Here is a 23,269-nt window from a genome sequence, read left to right on the forward strand (position 1 = left end):
TAAATTGTATTTAAAATTTTAAAATTAGTTTTATGCAGTGGCGTACATATGGGAGGGATTCCCGGGTTCAAACCCCCCAGGACCAAAAAAAAAAAAAAAATTGTTTTATTATTGATGACGTGTAATATAGTCGTAGTTTCATTATTACGCTTTGAACTTAAAATATACAACTATACAAATATTATGATAATTAAATAATTATATTGATAGGTGTTTGAAAAGTTTTGTTAACCAAGCTGTTTTTATATTCCAATAGCTATTAATTTACTGTAAAAGTAAACTGTAAATTGGTAAAAAAGTTGTATAAAATAATATCTATTAATAGCAGTTATTTATCTGTGCAACAAAAAAAAGATAACAATTATTTTTGTTACCCCCCCCCCCATAACAAGAGCAAGATTGAATGTACGCTACTGAGTTTTTGTTGAAAATAAAAGTATATTTTCTATTTCTATAATTTTAATATTTAGCATTTAATATTTCATAATGAAACCCACAGGTAAAAAATGTAAGATAACAATATTAAGTGGTTATGGTTACATAGGATGAATAGGTCGTTAGAATTTATTGTCCCGGATTTCTTTTCATTTTATCTGACCACCTTATAATAATATCAACAATCTTAACTATGAACTGGTAACCAACAGGGATGTAAGGACTTCTAAATTCATATTTAAAAATTCTAACATTATTATAAATTTCTAAATTTATAAATAAATATAAATATAAAATGACTAAATCTTTAATATTCATAGTAGTTTATTTATTTTATCAACTAATAAACTGTAATATTACATTTTTGTTAAATTATTAATTTTTACAATTATTTTATTCATCATTATCCTGTGTAAACTTAACATGTTGAGCTAGAAGTTTTTCTGCCCTGTTAATTAATTTTACACGTCCACGTGGTTTTTTAGTTCCTTTTTGTTTTACACATTTAATTTCTCTATCATGTTCAATTTTTTGCCAATAAGCTTTTTCTTCTTCACCTATTATCAAAAAATATTATAACAAATATATCATTTATTTAGATACACATTTACCGATTACTAGACTGGTTTGTGGCCATCGATTTTCATCTACAATTTTTTTGGCTGACTCTTGACTATCACATCGTACATAAGCTTCAAAATTGTTTACAACATCAACAAATTTCACATTAGGATCAGATTTTGCTTCAGCCTTAAAAACAATAATTAAATAACATCATAAAACATTAAATTTAATCAATAAACTTGGTTTATGTTTAAATGGTGAAAATGTAATTTACATTTTTAATGAGTAACCTAACCAAAAAATGCCAAATACAGTACATATTCTACAAAATAACTGCTTAGTCATAAACAAATTTTATGATTAAAGATAGAAACAATACAGATAAATAACTAAATAAAATAATAAATATATAATTTAATAAGATTTGAGATTTGTGTATAACAAAACGTACAATATAGTTGAATAACAAATGTCTTATGCTGCAATTGCATGGTTACAAAAATTAAAATTAACCATTAATAGAAAACTATTAAATAAACTAAATAACCGAACAAAACTCAAAGGAATGATTCTGGACCCTATACTGCGATGGAAAAAAAACAAGGATAACCAAGACAAATTAGTGGATGAAGAGAAGAAATCCAATTACGAGCCAACTGTCCCCTTCTTTAAAGAAAAATACCATATAAATAATTGTTAAGTTCATGGACTATGGATCGGGGCACATGGAACTGCATCGCCACCGCTCAATGACTTCTTTAAAAAAAATATATTAGAGTTAAGAGAACTCAAAGAAATGTGTTTAGTTATCATGCAAGACACACTTAACATTACTCATAAACATTTATATTCTTAATATTATACATAACTATATTGTAAACAAAGTCTTTTATTTTATCAACAATCTTGATCATTGGGTTTAAAATATAATAATTTATATTCCAAGTTCATTCCAAATTTTATTGTATTTTTTACTTTTTTTTTTTTTAAATAATTAATTTCATTTATATACTATTTTATACAAATTTTATATTGTAACAAATGTCTGATTTTGTACACTGTATCATATAGGTAACTCCACAGATGGGTAGTTCACTTTAAATAAATTGTTGCTCCCTAAATTGACCATCAAAGTATGTATATTTATGAGTATGATTATATTTAATAAACCACTCTAACTTCAGGTTTATTCAAATAATACAAGCTAAGAATTATTAAGGTAGGGACACACTATTATCACGTCACATCACGTAGGTATGTTTGAAAATGGTCACACTATCACATCACTCACGTGGTTTGGTCACATTTGAATACACAGTGTATTGACTTTCATTCAAGATGGAGTGTGCTAGTTCAACTAGTTCTTCTGATTGGGAATATGATTTAGAAAATGCTGCTGTTTTTATCGTTATATGTGAACAAAAGAAAAAAAGGTCAGAATGGGTTCATAAAACTAATACAAAACGAGAAGAACTTGGGGAATTCAATCGATTAGTGCAAGAGTTAAGTGAAGACAGTCATAGATTTCACATGTACTTCAAAATGAAAAAAGAAGAATTTGAATACCTTCATGAGCTGATTAGTATTTTAATGTACCTATTTATAAACTAACCTTTCATTTGTAATTCCCTCCCGATTTCTTCCCATGCTTCCTGACGGATATGTTGGTCCCTATAGCTGGTCAATTTATAATTGAATAAAACTTCGTGAAGTCTCACTTGTTCTATTAATTTTTCTTCCATATCTAATAAAAACTGAATTTGTATAAAACAAGCTTCAATTTTCAACCAGTCAAAGTTCAAAATCGAAATGAAATGTAACATAAAATATGTGAAACGATAGAAAAATAGAAACATGATATCACGTGAGGCGCAATGAAATATTACAATATCACGTGAGTGGGGGGTAATGTGTTTTTAACATCTTAAAACAGTACGTATTAATAGATTTCACATATTAATCGTGTGACGTGACGTGAGCTCATGTGACGTGATAATAGTGTGTCCCTACCTTTACTTTATTATTAAATTCTAAAAATTAGTATAGCAATAAAAAATGTATTACTTTGAATACTTTATCACATTCAATTGGATTTGAAAATAAAATTTTCAATATTACACCAGGCTCATACTTGACACGAATATCTGTGTTTATAGGTTTCTGAGTTTCCAAATTTTCAATATTTTTAAATTGCTCATCATTATCATCAGGATTTTTGTTAGTGTTGAAATTTGTTATATACTTAGGTCGCCGTAACTGAGCTTTTAATAGAGACATTTTTTCCCGTTGCATATTTAAGAATTTATTTCTTAGTTTTCTCCACTCAGTTCTAAAAATAATAATAGTTATAATTAAATTATTAAAATGTACTTAAAAAAATATTTTTATACTTCGACATTATTCTCAACCCAGGAGATGATATATTAGCTTCTAATTTAACTTTTTTTCCTTTATTACGTTTTCTTTTTTTCTTTACAGTAGAATCTTCATTATTAATCTCAATATTACTATCTTTTTTAACATCATCACTTGGCATAATGTCAATAGGTTTTTCAATACTGGAATCAACACTTTCATTTAAGATAGTTCTTTGGTTATTTTCACAATCACTTATTTCAAAAGAAGAATTTTTTTGTTCACTATCCAAATCACTTTTTCTATGTTTATCTTTTTTCTTTTTCTTTTTATTATTTTTAATCCCAGTAGAGCTAACTTTTATGATTTCTTTTTTAATTTTTTTTTCTTTCACACCTTCATTACTAACGGAAAGTTTTCTTTTTTTTACTGAATTGGTATTTTCAGAACTTTCATTTATATCTTTTTTATCTTCATCTTCTTTAAAAGTAATTATACTTTGTAATTCTTCTGGGAGAATCTTAGTTTCTTTATGTAGTTTTTTATACTCCTAGAAAATATGTATTGTTTTTTAAATAATATATAGAAATAAATTTAATTTATGAAAACATAGTCAAGAAATAATATTTTTTAGCGGTTTATCACAAAATATTTCAGAAATATTCATCATATATACAATATAGTAGTATTACATATACTGACCAAGGAATATTGCTTTTCAAATTAAAAAACATTAAAAATATGTTTTTACGTAATATATAAATCACTTAAAATATAATATATAAGTTGGCATTCAAAATATGTACCATTAACCATTTTTATGATCAATATTTTATACATGAGTACGAGTACATTTATTTACATAAATATATTTTTTTTTAATATACTACTTTAAATGATTATAAGATTAAATTGTACCTCGATAACATTTTTGGCGGATTCTTCATTGATAAATTCAACAAATGCAAATCTTTTAATAGTACCGCTTTTAAATTTAGGTAGCGAAACATAAGCAACACTACCATATTTTTCAAACATTGATTTTACCCAATCATGATCAGCTTTTGCAGGCAATTGTTCCTAAAAAAAATATTTTAACACAAAATAGGACATAACAAATTTATGAAGTATAACTTACCACATATACTGTACAGCGTTCAATATCTTCAGGTTGTTTTTCTTCAACGGGCTTGATTCTATAAATGTTAGTTTTACAATCACTAACAGCAACAATATCAGAGCTTTCGATAGCTTTAATTATATCTTCAGGATTTGTTGTTAAGATCTTAATTTTATTACAGTTCAAAAAAGTATCAACACTTATGCCTATATTTTATAATACAAACATTTATTTTAGTACATTTTAAATATATTCTTTATACACTTACATTGATTGGTTTGCATAAGACTTCCAAAATATCTATCTTTTCTTAAATTAGCATCACTTAAATAAAATTCTACTAGCTTTTTCAGTTCACGATGTAATTGTTTTTTCCTTTTCCTCACTCGATTTAATGAAGACTTTTTAATATCTTCTTCAACACTTTCAATACTTATATCACTAGATGGTTCCATTCTATAGTAAATGTTATAATAACAAATAAAATCACTTAATGTACTGAAATTATAATATAAACAGTTATTTTATTAAAAATATAATTTATAAGAAGGGAAAAAATTATAAAAATGTACTTAAATAAACTAGATATTTCAGAATTTACTCTCAAAAATGTCTTAAAAACAATTTTTATATACTTTTACAATACAAGTCTATTTTTCACAACAAATATAGGCAAAGAATAATATTTAGTCAAATTTATATTCATCTGAATTTAGTTGGTAATTTCTTGGAGAAAAAGAAATAAAAAAGTTTAAAGAAATAAATATAAAATTAATAAAAATGTATGGCTGAAAAAGTAAGAAATTTGTATAAAGGAATAATTTTAGAATAATTATCTTTTTTTGTTTTCACTAATGAAAACAATAACTGATTCATATTATATTAATCATGAGGTACTTAGAAATCAGAATGGATCATCAATGCAAATTTAGGTATACTTGCATTAAATGACTAAAAATATTATTAATAAGTTTTAAATTGTACTTACTTAATTGAGAAAAATAGAATTTAACGTCTAACGGTGTATCGCCGACAATTGAATTGAGTTACTTCAACAATTCAATAGTTTTCGGAATTTCGGAAGTTACAAAAATAATGAATATACAAACTTTGTTTATCAATATGCATTGTACACACGAATAAAAAGTTCATAAGTATGTACCGAATGCGGGTTTGTTATCAGTTTTTAAAATTAAAATAAATTGTTTTTGACCATGGTTGCAGGGAAATAATATCTTGACCAATGCTAAACAATAAATAATATCAAAGGTAAACTACCAACAGTCGGAATTTTATCAGCAGGCTTCGAAAAAAACGTTACGAGCGAAGGTAACCAAACAGTCGGATACAAAATTCTTTTTCCCGTCATTTGGTTTGATAAAAATCAGGGTTCACGCGTTAATGATAACAGCCCAGCTAAAAATTTTTTTTAGAACGAAAATGTACGTGAAAGAAAAATTTGTTTCGAACATTCGTTGGATCGTTTATTAATTTTAATATAATATTTGTGGTGGTAAATACGCGTCAATTTGTTTGTCTGTATTACCCAGGAAAAACCAACCAAAATGACACCTAACATTGTTCTTCTGATGCTGTGAACACACACCATTTGCACTGACCTATAAAAGATAATATATAAACAAACATTAAAGGTGATTGTAATTCGTAATAACTAGTTGGATAAGTGATTGTAACACTAAATTTTTCGCTTTTAAATCGTGTATGAATAAGTAGTTGTCATTTAGGGTTAAATATGAGAGTTGTTGCATTAATCAGTGGTGGTAAGGACAGCTGTTATAACATGATGCAGTGCATAGCAGCAGGCCATGACATTGTTGCATTGGCCAATCTTAAACCACAGAGCAAAGGTATACAAATTTATGGCATATGAATCTTCTGATTTTTATTAAATGCATTTCAACTGTATTTACTATATAGATGAGTTGGATAGCTACATGTATCAAAGTGTTGGTCACCAAGCAGTAGAACTGTATGCAGAAGCTATGGGACTCCCATTGTTCAGGCAACGGACAAATGGGGTAGCATTGCAACAAGAAAAAATTTATACTCATACTCCTGAAGATGAAGTTGAAGATTTGTTTGATCTTCTTGCCAATATCAAAGTATTTATCTATTACATATTAGCATATTTCTTATTTTTTTAATTTGACATTTTTTTCTTTTTCAGACACAAATTGAATATGATGGTGTAGCTGTAGGTGCTATTCTTTCAGATTATCAGCGTTTACGTGTAGAAGATGTGTAGGTTAACAGATGTTTATAAATTCTTGAAGGGTTCAAAATAGTTTTAAACAGTTCTTAATATTTTTTAAATAAATACTATAGGTGTTCAAGATTAGGCATTTGCTCTTTGTCATACTTATGGCGTCGTGATCAAAAGGAACTGCTACAAGAAATGATTGATTGCAATATTGAAGCAATTGTTATTAAAGTAGCAGCACTTGGATTAGACCCTACAAAACATTTGGGATTGCGAATTGACAAGCTAATGCCTCATTTGGTCAAAATGGTAAAGAAAAATATTAATTAATTTCTATATATTTGTATTTAGAGATATATGTATACTTATATAACTTTAATATATAATAATTATATATTCACTACTCTAAATTGCATGACTAACATGCTACTTCAATAATGAAGTCTCTAGAAATGCATTTCATAAGTCATTATTTTTTAGGGAATGTTAGTCTTTGTATGTCTTTTAGCATCTGTTTTTTATTTCATTACAATAATAAGTTTGATATACATTATGCAAGTTATATTGTTATTATTTATTTATAGATTAGGTATAGTTAAAGGAGTTTGGTAGTTTGATTATTAATAATTTACCAAATGAATCAAGGTTATTCTTTATTTATACTTTTTTGAACAAAAGAAATTAATTAAATAGGTTATACTTAACATTTTACAGGTATTTTCTTTTATCTTACTGTATTGGGATGGGATATGGGTATAAGTTTGTTTTACTTATTTATATTGAGTGGAATGTGTGTCTGACACAGTGGAGATGTAGTGGGATTCATCCCGTTTTCTCCTTGACTTTTGTGTTGGTTTCCAGAATGAAAAATATGGCTTAAATATATGTGGCGAAGGTGGAGAATACGAAACATTCACTCTAGACTGCCCTTTATTCACCAAATCGGTGATCATGTAAGTATACAAATAAATCCACACACTCGATCACAAACATATTAAAATACAACATTTATTACCATGTATATTCCAGTGATCAATGTTGTAATAGTGGACAACATTCTAGTTTTAGAATACAATTTAGTAATGTTTGATATTAGTTCTCGTTAGAGAATTATTTTTGTATTCTAAGCTATATTTAGTAAATTAAAAATAAAAATAAAAATAGGTGGACTTTTTACTACATAGTTGACAGCATTATAATTATTTGTTAATTTTTATTATTATTATTTTAAATAGAATCATATAATTATATGTATAATCCATACTACTCAATATATATTTATAAATTTATGTATTTAATCATATGAAATTTATCATTATTAGTATAACCTTTTTTTTTTCAAATTAGGTTCATATATAATATTAACAATTTTAAAAATTAGTTAATATTGTTTATATAAAAGTCATTGCTAAATGTTTTTTTCAAAATAATAATTAAAATGTTATTATCTGAAATAAAATATTTTTCTTTTCCTTTTGATGAATTTATGTAAAAAAAAATAACATAAAATCTCTACTTAAATATTTCAAACTACAAATAAAATATTAAATATTTAGACAGTGGCAAAAGTGCATCAACATTTTTAAAATGTTAATTGAATAATATCATCTATTCCAATTCATCGTTAATTTATAAATACAAGTACAAGTTTTTCCATATTCTTTTTATTAAGAACATACATGTTAAAAATATGTTCAAATAATATTAATTATCTAAAATTTGTTAATCTTATAAGGTCAATAAAATAATATTTTTATTTTATTTTTTACAAAATTTTAAACGTTTCAACTAAAAATATAATTTATGGTAAAAATATTTAATTAGATACATTGTTTTGATATTTTTCAGTGAAGAGTTTGAAACTGTGATGCATACCAATGACACAATTGCTCCCGTTGGATATATAAATTTTAAAAAATTTTGCTTGTTAAAAAAACCGGTTGGTACAAATTTTAGCCTTAGTTATGAATTGGTATTTTAATTAAATTATTTTAAATATTTTAAAATGTTCAGTATTGATATGAAATAAACTTTTTCTTAAAGAATGTTGATGAAAATCAAAGTTTCCGTGATCGTATGGCTGGTTATCCTGTACGTAGCCCACTAGCTCACTTGATGGATTTGGAAGATTTAGAAATTGACCTTGGAACTATTACTGATAGTGACAATTTTGATGATGATACTCCAGACTGCAATAGTATCATAATTGATCAGACTGATGGTCAGATGTGTTTTGGTGAACTTGTAGAAACAGATTCTGTGTCATGTATTGGATATCCAAATGGTTGGACTTGGATTAATTCGTTAACTGGTCACTGGGTTGATGATAAATCTCCAATTATTGTTGCTCTTGAAAAATTAAGAGGTATTTATAGAATTTAAAAATAATAAACAATTTTTAAAATTACATTAATTCTTCTTTATCTTAAAATCACAAGTTTAATATCAATATATTTAAAAAATATGTTAATTAATTAATAATAATTATATGGTCTGAGTCCTATTTGCTGAAAAATTTTGAGTTACTAAATAATATAAAGCGCAGTAACTTATAATATAGAAATTATTCAAAGTTAAATTGCTAGTTATAAAATAAGTATAATGTATGAAATATGACTTAAAATTAAACAATTTTAAACCTAACATTTAAAAATATATAATTTAAATTAGTAATAATAAAAATAATTTTTTTATATTATTTATTTTTTAATTTATAAATGTTTTAGATTTGTTGCAGGAAAGAAATTTAGAGTTAACTGATGTTGTTGCTGTTACTCTTTATGTTCATGACATAACAGAGTTTCTCAATATGAATGCACAATATGCATCAATAATGTGTAGAATTAGTCCTCCTGTAAGAGTTTGTGTTGAAATACCTCTTTCAGATAGGACACCTATCCTCATGGATGTTGTAGCTTATAAGCCACCATCCAAGACTTCTTCAAATACAAACCTTCCATCAGTTACCAGACATACAATGCATGTACAAAGTATATCACATTGGGCTCCTGCAAATATTGGGCCATATAGTCAAGCAATACGAGTAAATAGCTAATTTTTTATTACGAACATACTCTTTCTTGGAAATTGATTTGGTACTTTTTTATTATTTTAATTAACAAAAAGTTGCATGTTTCTTACATTATAATAATATTAATGATAAGTACTTCCCATATTACATCAAGTTTGTGGGGTCCCACATGTTTAGATGGAACTCACCTGTCGTATTTATTAGTGATTTATTAGGATCCCAAATTATAACTTTTTATTAAAACTACTGTATCCATATAATTTGGCATTTAGAATCTAAAAAACTAAGATAATAAATTTAACTGTAAAATAAATAGTATGTTATTCATAACTCTTGTTTTTCTTACATTTTTACCCATATGTACTTATAATAATAACTACTACCAATTAAAATATTGAATAATTAATAAAAGTTTTTGTCATGAATATAATTGTATATATGTGAAAATTAACGACTGATTTGGACGTATAAGAAAAATATTATGTTCTATTGTACTACTTATATTATTAATTGTTCTTTTAATAAATCTAATAATAGCAATATATTGTTTTCTCCATGTATGCCTAGGTGTCAAATTATATTGATACTGTTATTTTTATACTAAATTATTTAATTATCATTTAGGACAGAACTTTCCTATCTATAAATACTTTTGTTTAAACATTTTGGATGTAATGCAATTTATCTTTTATCATCAATTTGATATGCAAGTACCAAAACAAAACTGATTATATAGTATATAACAATATATATATATATATATATATGCAATATAATATATTTTAGTATAAAACCTTTTTTAAAATATAAAAATAAACAACAATATATTATAATAAATTAATAAATATTTTAAATAAATATATGTAATTTGACAATATTTTAGACTGAAATCTGTAATTAACATTAAATTTATAAAGTTCTTATCTATGGTGTTTTATGATTTTATTATTCTATTTATATACATTTAAAATATGTTCAATATATCTTTATTTATTTGATTTTTTAGATTGGTGATATTATTTATGTTGCTGGACAAATTGCTTTAGTACCTGGTACATTAAATATTGTTGAAGGCGGAATTAGACGACAATGTCAACTATCATTACGACATGTTAGTAGAATTATTAAAGCTGTTGATTCTAATACACAACTTAGAGATGTTGTACAAGTAAATTGCCTTAAAATATTTCATAATAAATAGTTATGATTTGGTCAATTTAACTAAAATATATATCTTTAGGGTATATGTTATGTTACTCATACTAAATATATTCATGCTGCTAGAACTGAATGGGAGAAAAGGACAAACAATGCTATTGTAGATTATATAGTAGTATCGCGGCTACCAAGAAATGCAATTGTCGAATGGCATTTGTGGGCACATAGACATAATGCTAGATTTGAATGTAAGTATATAATTAAGGTTTTTTTTTTTTAAATTAAATATAATAATTATATCTTATTTTAATTTCATTATTTTATATAGATGAAGAAACCGGTTGTTGTGTTGATAATTATAGAGTTTCAATACGTCGACGCTGGAACTATGAAAACAATGTAGCTGCCATTGTTACATATATATCTTCAGGTATTTATCTTAGAAAATATTTTTAGATGTGAAATATGTAACAATATTTATTCATTACAGGATCTTGCACTTCATTATCAGCTATCGCTGATTCATTAGACACATCTACTGAATCTATATCTGCTATTGGTCTAGAAGAAGCTTTCCGTTATTCACTAAAAAGATTATTGCGTGGGGAACCAACATCAACACCAACTGATGCTATTTGCTCGTTACGAATATTTTATAAAGTTTCGCAAGATCAAAAGCCTATATGTCGACAACTTATTAATGCTACATTGAACACTCTAAGAGCTGAATACCGAATAGTTGCTACTGTAATACCTGTTTTACATTTGCATCATCCTAATACATTTGTATCAATCTGTGCGTTAAGGCATAACACCTGAAATTTATTACCATATAACATTTGACATATTCGCACACTAGATTAAGGAACAAAGACAATGCCTGCTGTTTCAATAATAGTTAATAATAATCAGCTTCATATAAATGTTTTTCACATAATCAAATGTATAATATTGGCTGTAATTTTTATAGATGCAGTCATTAATATGTTCAGTCTAAAATATTGTAGGTTAATAAATATAACATTTATAGAATTTGTTTAAAATTCAGTAAAAAAATCCGTCCGGTTAAATTTAAAATTTTTTCTTAGGTGTGCTTTACCCAAAATTATTTATTTGCTCAAATACTATTTGTTTTAAACATTGTTTATTTATAATTACTTATTTGGTTTATTACATTTTTTTAAAACAATTTAAATTATACATATGTTAGTAGTAATTGACTTTTTTTCAATTAAAAAAATAGTGTGCTAACCACCCTAATTTTGAAGGTATACATCTGATGATTTTTTGATTTTCCCTTAAAAAAAATTACTCTGTTGATCTTGATAAATTGTTATAAAAATTATACATTTTAAAACTAAATTCGCCATTAAAACTCTTTATTACATTTATAGCATTATCATTATTACTTTTATTGTTTATGTGTATTATGTAACTACAAAATTCAATTTGTAGATTACCTTAAACTTATTTCTTTATAAAATACCATATGAATGAAATTAAGTTTTTGTTTAATAATTAATGCACTTGTACTGAAAATTGAAATTAATATTCTTTAAATTATTTGAAGACTGATGCTGCTGGAAAATAGTTTTGGAGTAAATTAAAATCCATTATTGATATTCCTATATCCATGTAATTCTGTATAATTGTTATAATAGTTTTGTTCTGAAAAATTGAAATGTGTTCAATTGTAATTTATAATTATTGAATTACGTTTACCAACAATGTGTGATCAACAATATCAAATTCGAAATAATTTAAATGATTATAAAAATATGTTTTGATTGTGATAATTTTATTATTAATTCATGAAAATTATTAAATTTGGTTGTACACTGCTTAAATAAATACATTTTAGAACTATTAATACACACTTGATTAACTATTGACAGTTATGATGAAAATCATTTATTGTAATAAATATTTATTTCGCTCACATTTTTAACTTTTTAATTAAATATTTTAATTTATTCAAAATTGATTTAGTTAAATGCATTTTTGTTATTTATATTTAATATTAATTTCTATGTTTGGGAAGTACAGGAACAATCCGATCCCTTGTTGGCGTCGGTTCAAAAAAAATATTAATTTTTAAAATTACAAAATCAGTAACATAATAAAGATTCAACTCTTATTCAGTAACATTATTGTAAATGGTATTTTTCTCACAACTATATTCCTGGAAAATTTAAAAAAGAAAATTATATATTTGAATAGCCTTACTCTAATTTATTATTTTTGTTTTCTTAAAAAAAATCTTACTGGGATGTTACAAATAACTGAGGTAATAAGTTAGCAATTAATGATGTTATTATGCTGACACTGAATTATGTTTCTTTTCATTTATTAAATAATAATTTTATAAATTTAGAATGATAAATTACAAGTGTCAAATAATATTTATCCATTTACATAAAAATAATTGATTTATTACAGATTTTCTTATTTGTTAATTCCTTGATAAATGGAACAGTAATAAAATTCAATCAGATTATTTTTTAAATGTAGATATACTCACAGGGTTAAGACATATTTATATACATTTTCAATATTATTTGTGTTATTAATTATTATTTACCTAAAATTTCCATCAATTAAAAACAAAACAAAATATGTAAAGCTTACAAAGCATAATAGATTGGACTTTTGATCCAGATAAGAAATGTTTTTGCAATGTTCATAATTTTGAAAATGTTTCCTAAAAAAATATGACTATTTTTATATGATAATGAATTGTAGTTGTTATTAATAATGAAATGGTAATTTTTCTTTAAAAATAATTATAATCAATGAAAAGTATACAATAGTTGAATAGATGTATGAATCAAAAAATATCTGGTAAAATAATAACTTTATGAACACATACTATCATACATGTGGAAGGTGAAATATAATAGAATGGTGAGCAGCATATTATGAATTAAGGATAAATAAATTATACGAATGTTGAACTTCATAAAATCATGATCGAATAATTAAGTTGTTAAAAGATTTACATCTTTTGTCCATTCAGAAGTTTGCTTGGTTATGGATAGACTCAATAAGTAACAGTTATTGCGTTAAAATCTATGTTATCAATATAATGAACAATATATTTTTATGGTTCTGAATATAAATAAAGCAAACTAATTAGCAAGACTTATTTTTGAAACACTAGATTTCCCAACAACTTCTGATTTCAAGTTAAAATATAATTATGAGCATATTAAAATGTTAACATACAATGAATGTTCAATATACTCACTTCTTTTAAAGATACATATTTGTACAATAGATTTGTTTAATTTATTAAAATTAATCAACTATTTGGATAAAATTATATGAATATAACTAATTAATAAAGTAATATAATAATGTATTAAAATAGTAAAATGGTATATCATTCAATGACATAGAGTAACAATACATTTATGTAAAATAATAATTTGAATCAGTAATTAATGATGCAATAAAATAAAAAAATATTTTTAAAAGGTGTAAATTGTAATTAACATGTTAAAAACAGCTTTCATAAATTCATAATTTATTTTATATTAAAATATTTTTTTAACATATTAAAAACATTTATGCACAGAAAGTACAATTCATCATTTTTAAATGAAAACTAATTGAAGATAGACATTTAAATATAACATTTTAAGACTAGAGTTAAACAATAATTAGGTACTGATAGGAGGTCCAGTAATAAATTCTTTAAATTACATAATTTAACTAATAAGTAGGAATTATTGACTATAGGAATTCAAAAAAAAAAAATTATAAAATTAAAAAAAAAAAATCTACAAAATATATATATATATATATATATATAGTACAGTAACAAGTCATTTTTTTGGTCTTATAAATAAAAATGAAGTAGTAGGGATATCATGTATAGGTTAGAAAAATAATGAACACTACCTACAAAATGGAAGTGATCGATAAGTTATTCTAAGAACAACTTCATAAACACTAAAGAAAAGTAACAAAATATATTTATGTTTGACTCTTAGTCTTCAAAATATTAACTTTTTATCACAAAATTCAATGTTTTATTACTATACACTGTGCTTGAGGTTATGAATATCAGCTATATTAATTCACCAATTTGAGTGTTCTTAACTCATTATCTTTTTTTTTTATGCAAAATAATCGGTGTTCTGGATCCAATTGTGCTTGTGCCAACTAAAGTAGATGAACCAATTTGTGTTTTTTGGTTAGATGGTAGGGACCGTAGTAAAAAAATCTGAGTCTTGATTGCTGACTTAATAACTAAATATTTATTGTATGTTGAACATGCTAGATTTTCTGCAATTTCTATTATTGATTCATATTCATTTGGTACCATACAGCAGCATGAAGATTCAAAAAAACTAAACAAGGGAAACCAAATTCGTGTTCGACAAGAATCAACATTATTACTTAATGCTTGGTTATTTGCAAGTGTATGGTAGTACAGGAAGAGTCTTGATGTAATGTAAAAAGCTATAAATACATCAATGGAGTAGTGCTCATGACCAGAAAGTATAAAAAATATACCAAACATATTCATAAGCCAGCTGAAGGTATGTAACAGATAAATGTCACGTGGGGTATCTGTGAAAGGTAAAATATAACTTAAATGAAAAACTGTTATGGACATTATTTTATAAGTAATTATGATATAAATTTACATTCAGTGATGAAGAAGTTTAACATTGTTAATGCGACTGTATGTCCACTGAACATATAGTCACCACAAGTGCGAACTCCTTGTATTGACATACCAGCTCCTCTCCATATTACATATGCTTGTTGCATTTTATACACCATATCTCCAATAAAATTCCCATCTGAAATAAAAAATGTATGAAAACATAATAAAATGTAATGAAATTGTGATTAATTATTTATATTTAACTTGCCATCTAAAAATGCTGGTTTTTTACGGGGTGTACATTCTAAATGAGTGCCCGGTACAGACAAGGAAGTGATAATCATTGTAATGCATCGTAAAAGGAAGACAGTACCCGAGAGCGCAAAAAACCGCCGTAACAATATGAAACGATGCTTATGGAAGACCAATACTGTAAGCCATACAAAACATAAAACTGTGCCTGTCAATTCACACATGTGAAATGCCCAAGGAATGTATGGCACATTATCCAGAAAAATATCAGGCAATGGAGGATATTTTTTCATGTCAGGTACACGATCATGAACAATTACCATGACAAATGCTGTGATCCATGTTACGGTAAAAAGATAGCCCATTGCAATGAGAGTTTTCCATATCTAAAATATGATAAAACAGATAACATCTGTTTGAAAACAGTTAAATAAAAAAACAGAATTGGAGTATTCTTAAATTAAAATAGTAATAATAAACGTAATCTTATCAACTTATTTTAGTAAATATTAATTTAAAACTTTAAATTAAATATTACAATATTTATTTAAATACATTTGGTAGTATGATTCAAATACTCAAATGAAACTACACTCAGGAGGGAATTTAATAAATTATTATAATTTGTGTTAGAATATATCTAAAAATGACTCATAAATTAAGATTGGTTATAAAAATAAAAATATAAACAAGTACTTATAAAATTAAAAAAAAAGTTTGATAATAGATAAAAATTCAATAATATTATTTTATGTATTTTTTTTAAAAAGATAATTTTACTACTATATAATTTGGCTACTAGGGGCCCATGAGTTCACAGATTACATAAATTAGATTATACAATACTGAATTTATGTGTTTATGAGAAAAAATAGCTGGTTAGATACCAGTTCTTGATTAAAAACATATATTTTTTAACTACAAATTAAACGTGTATTATATTTTTTAATTTAATTGATTTAAATTTAAGTTATTTTTTTTATTTATTATTTTAGTAAATAAGTTTCATGGCTTTTCAAGATTTCCTCAATAGCTTAATTGTTATATCTGTTCCAGAAAGGCACTGGTTCCTAGTATAAGCCGCGTATTATATTAGTTGTATTTATAACACATTTGTTTACATTTAAAAATAAGGACAATACAGTTATAAGCAGGAATCATAATTTATAGCATTTACATATTATTTTTTTTTTGAGAGGTCCTAAAAATACCTATATAAGCTATAAATTTGCTTTAGATAACGAAGAAACTAAATACGAAATTTTATGTTGCATATTTTTGCATATTAAGAAATTTGTTACTTGCTATTTTGCTTTTTTTAAGTATTTTCCAGTTTTGTAACATTTTAAACATTTTTTTCTTAATAATAAAAAGTAATTATAGTAGTATTAATTATTTATATTTATAATTAATTTATGTTCATTAATTAATTCTTCTTATTTTTAAGAAAAGTTTAAATTATATATTTATTTGTATCATATAGTGAAGCGATTGGTATTTTAATAATAATAGTTTGACATTTGTTTTATAAATATTTTTTTCGTATATTTTTGTATTTTTAGTGCATATTTAAACACTTATATAAATATTTTTAAGAAATATACATTTGAAAAAATATTTTTAGATGAATTATATTTTAATTTATAATAGCTTTATGTAGGTAATATACCTTCTATAAGAAAATGTTTTTCAAAATAACTTGGTATAAATATAGAAAAAAATATTTCACTAAATTAAATAATCATCTGTATCATGCTAATGATTATTGTAAATTAAGTTTAAATATATTATTCTACTAATTAAGAAGGAAAATCTATAGAAAGCTAAAATGTAACATTTTAATATCTCTCATAATCATATGTTATACAGAAAATAAAGTTGAATTTTATTGTTATATAAGTTTATAAAGTAAAATTAGAAAAATAAAATACTTGAGTAATTTTATATAATAGAGATATTGAGTACTGTTAATGTTAAAATCTGTAGTCATAAAATATAGAGATCATCTGATCTAAAAAAATTAAAAATCAGTCTCAACCAATGATTTAAAATATAAAAAATAATCATTACTCACCAATATTTATAAAAAATATTGAATAATTTATTTCTAAAACAAATAAATTACAGGCTTTTTTCTTTTAATATACCAAACGAATTACGTAAAATATTTATACAGATGTTTAAATGAAAATAATACTTCAATAAAATAATCAATTTTTAAGTATTTTCAAAGAAAAATAAATAAGAAAACTAAAAAACATATTTGAAATACATTTAATAATCAGAAAATAGGTAGATATATATAAAAAATAAAAATATTTATAAACATAAAACAACCGGTTGAATTCCGCAATAGTTAACTAGCGAGTTCATAAAACTTCTAAATAACGGTATCCCTATGAGTCATGTACGCCTCAATTTTACGTCTTAAAAATATTGCCAATGGCGTCAAGCAAGAAAATAACATCACGAATATTATCAGTGTAATAGTATTCAAATAAATTACTATATAAATAAGTATAAGACGTGTTTGACCAATCTTACAAGAAGAATAACAGTACTAAGATTATTAAAAACTTTTTTCTGAAAAGTACCATTGTAAAAAAAAAAAACTGACTTAAGTATAACTTTATTGTGGAAAATTTCATTTTGTGAGAAAGGAATATTTTATTAGAATTGTTCTTTAAGAAAATAAAACTTCCAGTTGAAAAGGGTTTATACTGTAAATATATGTAAATCGAAATTGAATATTATTACATTACGAATTTTAAACTATTTATTTTGAAATATTTATTATTAAAAGAAGGGCATAAAAAGAAAAGAAAAGGTAAAAAATTATGGGAGGGACACACTTAAAACTCGCTCATCACACACATTTCTTATTAGTGAAGAATTGACAACAGTGTGCAATGTCTACTATGTGACAAACATGATAAAGATCAACTGCCCCAAATACGCAGAAGTCCGTATATCAACAATAACCATTTAAATATAAATTATGAAACCAACAGTAGTAATCTGAATATTTTTCTATAAGTTAAATCTAAACACAAAGATGTTAAATCTCCAATCATTGAGTAAATTAAATTTAAAAATATACATTTTGTAGATATTAAGAGCAGGTCACATCCACGTGTTTGCCTACGTTTTACAAACGTACAATATAACAAATCTGAGTTCCGTAAAACCTATTTTGTATTGTAAGCTTAGTATAACTAAACTGACCTAGAGGTAATCAAATATTTTAATTTTAATTTTATTTATTAAAAAAAGTTTACTAACTATATTAAGCAAGCAGAATAAGTAAATGTAAGGTAAAGAATAAAAATATATTGAATTCGCGTGATTAAGAAGCCACCCGTTGATGACACTTAACTTGGTATTAAGATAAGAATTATCTTAGTTCTATATAATTTCTTTTTGAGACTGCAACGAGAATTTCCTTAAAGTAAAGAGATAATATCTCATAATAATAATATAATATAACATAATAATAATAATAATAATATATAATAATATAATAATAATAATAATAATATCATAATAATATATAATTTGACATATTATGTCAACCTTTTATCAATACATTTTCGTGGTTTTCTTATCTAGTAGAGAAGAGTTTATACAATCTACTGTTTCTGACTCAAGTATTTTATTGCCAAGGTCTTTATGCAGAGTCAAATTAGAAACAAAAAGTAGAACATTTGTAATTTTGCGAAGTGTGACAATATGAAATGCTTGTATTCGCTTTAAATTAAATTTTTTCAACAATCCCAATAATTGGATTCCATACAAACACATTGGATTAAAGAGCATTATAGATATTAACAGTGAATCTTTTAGAGCGGTCAATTTATTTTTTGAGAGTAAAATATATAGTAAGCGAGAACGAGCATTGAGACTTAATCTTTTTTTAATATGATTTTGCCATGTTAGTCTTTTATTGAGGTTGAGACAAAAAGGTTGCGAACTTTCAAATTTTGTAATGTAGGACAATTTTTATTATATCCATTTTATACCATAGTTTCAATGGCGTTGCCAGGATTTTGGAATGAAGATGGGAAGGGACAAAGCCAAAGAAAAGATATATAAAATTTAAAAAAAAAAACCACCAATATGGAAATTTATATTGGTTATATGTATTACCAATACGGCTAATGGGGAGGGGGCCATGGGCCATGTTGGTCCCCTATGACCCTTTGACTACACTACTGCATCATTTAATAAACAATACTACAAACAACATAATTTAATATAATAATTACTAACAAAAGCATCTAATGCATTTTATTTATATCACTTTTATTAATTTAGATTATTAATAATATATTTAATTTCAACGTACAATATATCATGTAAATTAATAGTTAATAAATGTTAGTATAATAATATAATTAAAATTAAAATTATATTTTTGTAAATTGTACTATTATCCTACAAAAAATTTAAAGCATTGTTGAATGTAGGACAAATCAAACGAATGTAGGACGATCCTGCTCAATGTAAGATGGTTGGCAACCCTAGTTGAGGCCTAAATATTTAACAGTAAAGAGAGAAGGGATAAGTAGATTATTCAAGGTAATATCAAGATAAAGTCCATGCCTTAAAGTGAAAGAAGTGGATTTATAGTGATTTTATAATTTCTGAGGCAGTTAATGAATCAATATGAATAATTCATTAATTAATAATTCATTCATATTATCAATTATTGATAATATGACTGTCATTAACATAATCAGTGACAAGTGTATTTTGACTAAAGAGTTGATTCAAATCATAAAAATATTGAACAATATGGGCGAAAGAATACCTATTTGAGGAATTTCAGAATTAATGATAGTTATATTTAAAGTGAAAAAAACCATGACGTATTTGGAAGTGTTGGTCGGTAATTTATGATTGAATGAATAAAAATAGTTTAGGAAGAAAAATGTATTGAGATTAGAAAGGAGATTTTACGCAAATCTCTGTAGAGAGCTTGTAAAAAATTCTGTAAAAAAAGCACAAAGGTTATTAAATCTAAAGGTAAGAACATGATCTATATTTAAATATTCATTTATATGATATTTTCTAATTGAGTAATGAGTTTTTTTTTTAATTTTAATATTTTACATTTTTATAACTAGTTTGAAAATTAAAAAAATTTATAAAATCGATATAAAAACACAAATAATTATCTTCACTTTAGTTTAATAATTTGTCGGATCACAGGCGAAATTACAGTAAAAATTTTGGGGGGCTGAATACTCTCCCTTATATTTCTTAAAAACTTTTTTCTACCCTTCACCCTTTATAAAAAATGTGCTTATTGGAAGGCGAGTAAAACTTAAAAATAAAAAATAAATTAATTTTTTCAGTAATAATCACATATTTTTATTTATTTATCAATATAATAATATAAAGTTCTGTATGGTTATTGGGGGGGGGGGGGCTTTGAATGTTTTTGAAGGATCTTAGCCCCTCTAGCCACCCCTAATTGCGCCTATACCACTATAATATTTAATTTAACAACATAAAATTGATTCTACTGAATGTGTTTTTATTATGTTGTACGGTTGTTATACGGAAACTACACAATCTTAAATTAAATCTAAAATACTGGTAGAACCAATAAATCAACTAAATACAAATATAAGTATGCTACTTAATTACCATATTATTAATTTCATTAATTTTATATTATCGACACATTAAATATTTAAAAAAAGAATTATATATTTTAAACATTCCAAAAACTTGAATTGTACACTAAAATATTGCTAAGTCGTATAATAATAACTAAAATAATGAATCAAGTATTACACTCTATTTATAGATATTAGAAGTTTTCGTGTTGAGATCATATAATATATACAATATATTTAATAAAATGTATATTATTGTTGCTAGTTCCCCCCAGGGGGTGCTAGGTAATTAGCACAACGGTTTTGGTGAACCCGGGGTCCCGAGCTATGAGCCGGCCTTACAGGCTGGCTTAGGCTGGTTCTCCAGGTTGGGGGTTAGGTCTGTTTCCTGTTTGTAGACCTGTGAAAAATAGATGCTCTTAATAACTAAAATATTAGACCAAGTCAGCATTTATTTACTATTAAGTATACATTAATTAAATAACAAATTGTATTGAAATAATAGAATGTGATTTCTTATTATTTAAAAATGTTGTATAAATAATTAATACAACATGAAAAAAAAATAAAATACATTTTCAAACTTTTATATAATTATTTATTTTATCGGTCTACGTCGACATTTGGTAGTAGCAAAACTGTCAATTAAGTCTTCAAGATTAAATTCTTTTAACATGTCATTCAATTGTTTCAATTTCATTTTCATCAGTTTGAGTTAATCTTAGGTACTCGAATAAGATATTAGTCTTTAACTGATTACACCATGTAGAGCAGAGGTTTCAAACCAACGGGTTATGTATATTTACGTCAAAGGTTCGCGGGCAAAAAACCTTTTGTTTTACTCATTTTAATATTAAATCTAAAATGAACAAAATAAATTAAGACAAAATGTATTTCTTTTATTGATTATATTTGATTTTATATGATTATTTAAAAATTGACATTGTACTACTGTGTATTTTTTTTTTTTAATAATAATAATTTATTTTTATTTTCGAGCTGCACTTAATACTTGGGTATCTCTTATTTTGTACCAGACTGTGAAAACATAAAATATTTTATAAAACAAAAAAAAAAATAATTAAAATCAAAATCTTTGAAGAAATAAATATTCAATGCGGACCACATCGAAAGGGTTCGCGAGCTGCGTGTTAGAGACCACTGACGCAGAGTAACTAAATTAGTTACACAGTACTACTAAGTCGGTAGTAATTGTCATTTCTACCCATTGTAGTGAACCATACGGGTAGCGAGGATATTCGTAATATTATCATTTATGGATATTCATGTGGCAAGCTGCACAGGAAACCAATATCAATACTTATTCATATTGATGTACAACGATACCTAATAAAATAAGGCCTATTTCGATAACATAGAATAAATTATTTTTGTTCACAAATAATCAATGCATCTGATAATATTTTTAATAATTACAATTTTTATACGTAATTTAATTTTAAATAATTTCGTTAAAAAATATTTCATCGTATCCTTAAATGTTTGGCAAATATATTAAAATTAGTGGCGTATTTACGGGAGGGGGGTCCAGGGGTAATGGACCCCCCCAGAACCTCTCCAAAAAATAAAAAATTAACAACAATTCTTACATATTTGCAGAATTGGGTATGTTAAACATTCACAGGGAAGTTGAAATTACTGTTGATGAAGTGATAGAGGAGTTGGCTAAAAAATCGAGACAACTGGAATTTATTTTATAACAATACTTTATAATATATAATGCTAAATACAATATATAGGTACATCTATATAATATTTCATAAGACTATACGATTATTACATTATATATTTAGTTCAACTTCCTCCAAAAACTGCATAAGGACGTAACTATTACAATATAATATATAGTTTATATTAATTATGTATAAAC

General features: G+C 25.0%; 3 protein-coding genes across 6 annotated transcripts in view; 1 reads left to right on the plus strand and 2 right to left on the minus strand.

The window, feature by feature from the left end:
- Positions 1–782: 782 nt before the first annotated feature.
- Positions 783–5,699, minus strand: LOC112691221 (la-related protein 7). Of its 2 annotated transcripts, none has more exons than XM_025565374.1 (8): positions 5,463–5,699; positions 4,743–4,972; positions 4,493–4,680; positions 4,273–4,434; positions 3,390–3,904; positions 3,064–3,328; positions 1,047–1,185; positions 783–992 (listed from the first exon to the last, which is right to left on the minus strand). In XM_025565374.1, exons 2-8 carry the CDS (start codon positions 4,927–4,929, stop codon positions 829–831), a joined length of 1,620 nt encoding a protein of 539 aa, XP_025421159.1. In that variant the 5' UTR covers positions 4,930–4,972; positions 5,463–5,699; the 3' UTR covers positions 783–828. The 2 variants fall into 2 exon arrangements, with proteins under 2 accessions (XP_025421159.1, XP_025421158.1); XM_025565373.1 differs by having other exon boundaries at positions 784–992; positions 4,743–4,930; positions 5,463–5,697.
- Positions 5,700–5,882: 183 nt separating this feature from the next.
- On the plus strand, positions 5,883–11,966 carry LOC112691220 (diphthine--ammonia ligase). 3 transcript variants are annotated; one of them, XM_025565370.1, is made up of 13 exons: positions 5,883–6,126; positions 6,209–6,342; positions 6,413–6,597; positions 6,663–6,736; positions 6,821–7,004; positions 7,557–7,648; positions 8,544–8,634; positions 8,739–9,060; positions 9,422–9,738; positions 10,733–10,894; positions 10,967–11,132; positions 11,213–11,314; positions 11,375–11,966. In XM_025565370.1, the coding sequence occupies exons 2-13, from the start codon at positions 6,228–6,230 to the stop codon at positions 11,701–11,703; spliced, it is 2,139 nt and encodes a 712-aa protein (XP_025421155.1). In that variant the 5' UTR covers positions 5,883–6,126; positions 6,209–6,227; the 3' UTR covers positions 11,704–11,966. The 3 variants fall into 3 exon arrangements, with proteins under 3 accessions (XP_025421155.1, XP_025421154.1, XP_025421157.1); XM_025565369.1 differs by having other exon boundaries at positions 6,220–6,342; XM_025565372.1 differs by lacking the exons at positions 5,883–6,126; positions 6,209–6,342; positions 6,413–6,597 and having other exon boundaries at positions 6,663–6,740.
- Positions 11,967–14,704: 2,738 nt separating this feature from the next.
- The window catches only part of LOC112691226 (sphingomyelin synthase-related protein 1-like), a 14,786-nt gene continuing 6,221 nt past the window's right edge, over positions 14,705–23,269 (minus strand). Inside the window, exons 4-6 of the mRNA XM_025565380.1 lie at positions 15,771–16,140; positions 15,540–15,698; positions 14,705–15,462 (exon numbers count right to left, since the gene is read on the minus strand). Of these exons, the coding sequence (XP_025421165.1) occupies positions 14,993–15,462; positions 15,540–15,698; positions 15,771–16,140 (999 nt within the window). The 3' untranslated portion in view covers positions 14,705–14,992. The remainder of the gene's footprint in view (positions 15,463–15,539; positions 15,699–15,770; positions 16,141–23,269) is intronic.

Source organism: Sipha flava, unplaced genomic scaffold (genome assembly GCF_003268045.1).
Source record: "Sipha flava isolate LNK unplaced genomic scaffold, YSA_version1 576_pilon_pilon, whole genome shotgun sequence".
NCBI lineage: Eukaryota > Metazoa > Arthropoda > Insecta > Hemiptera > Aphididae > Sipha > Sipha flava.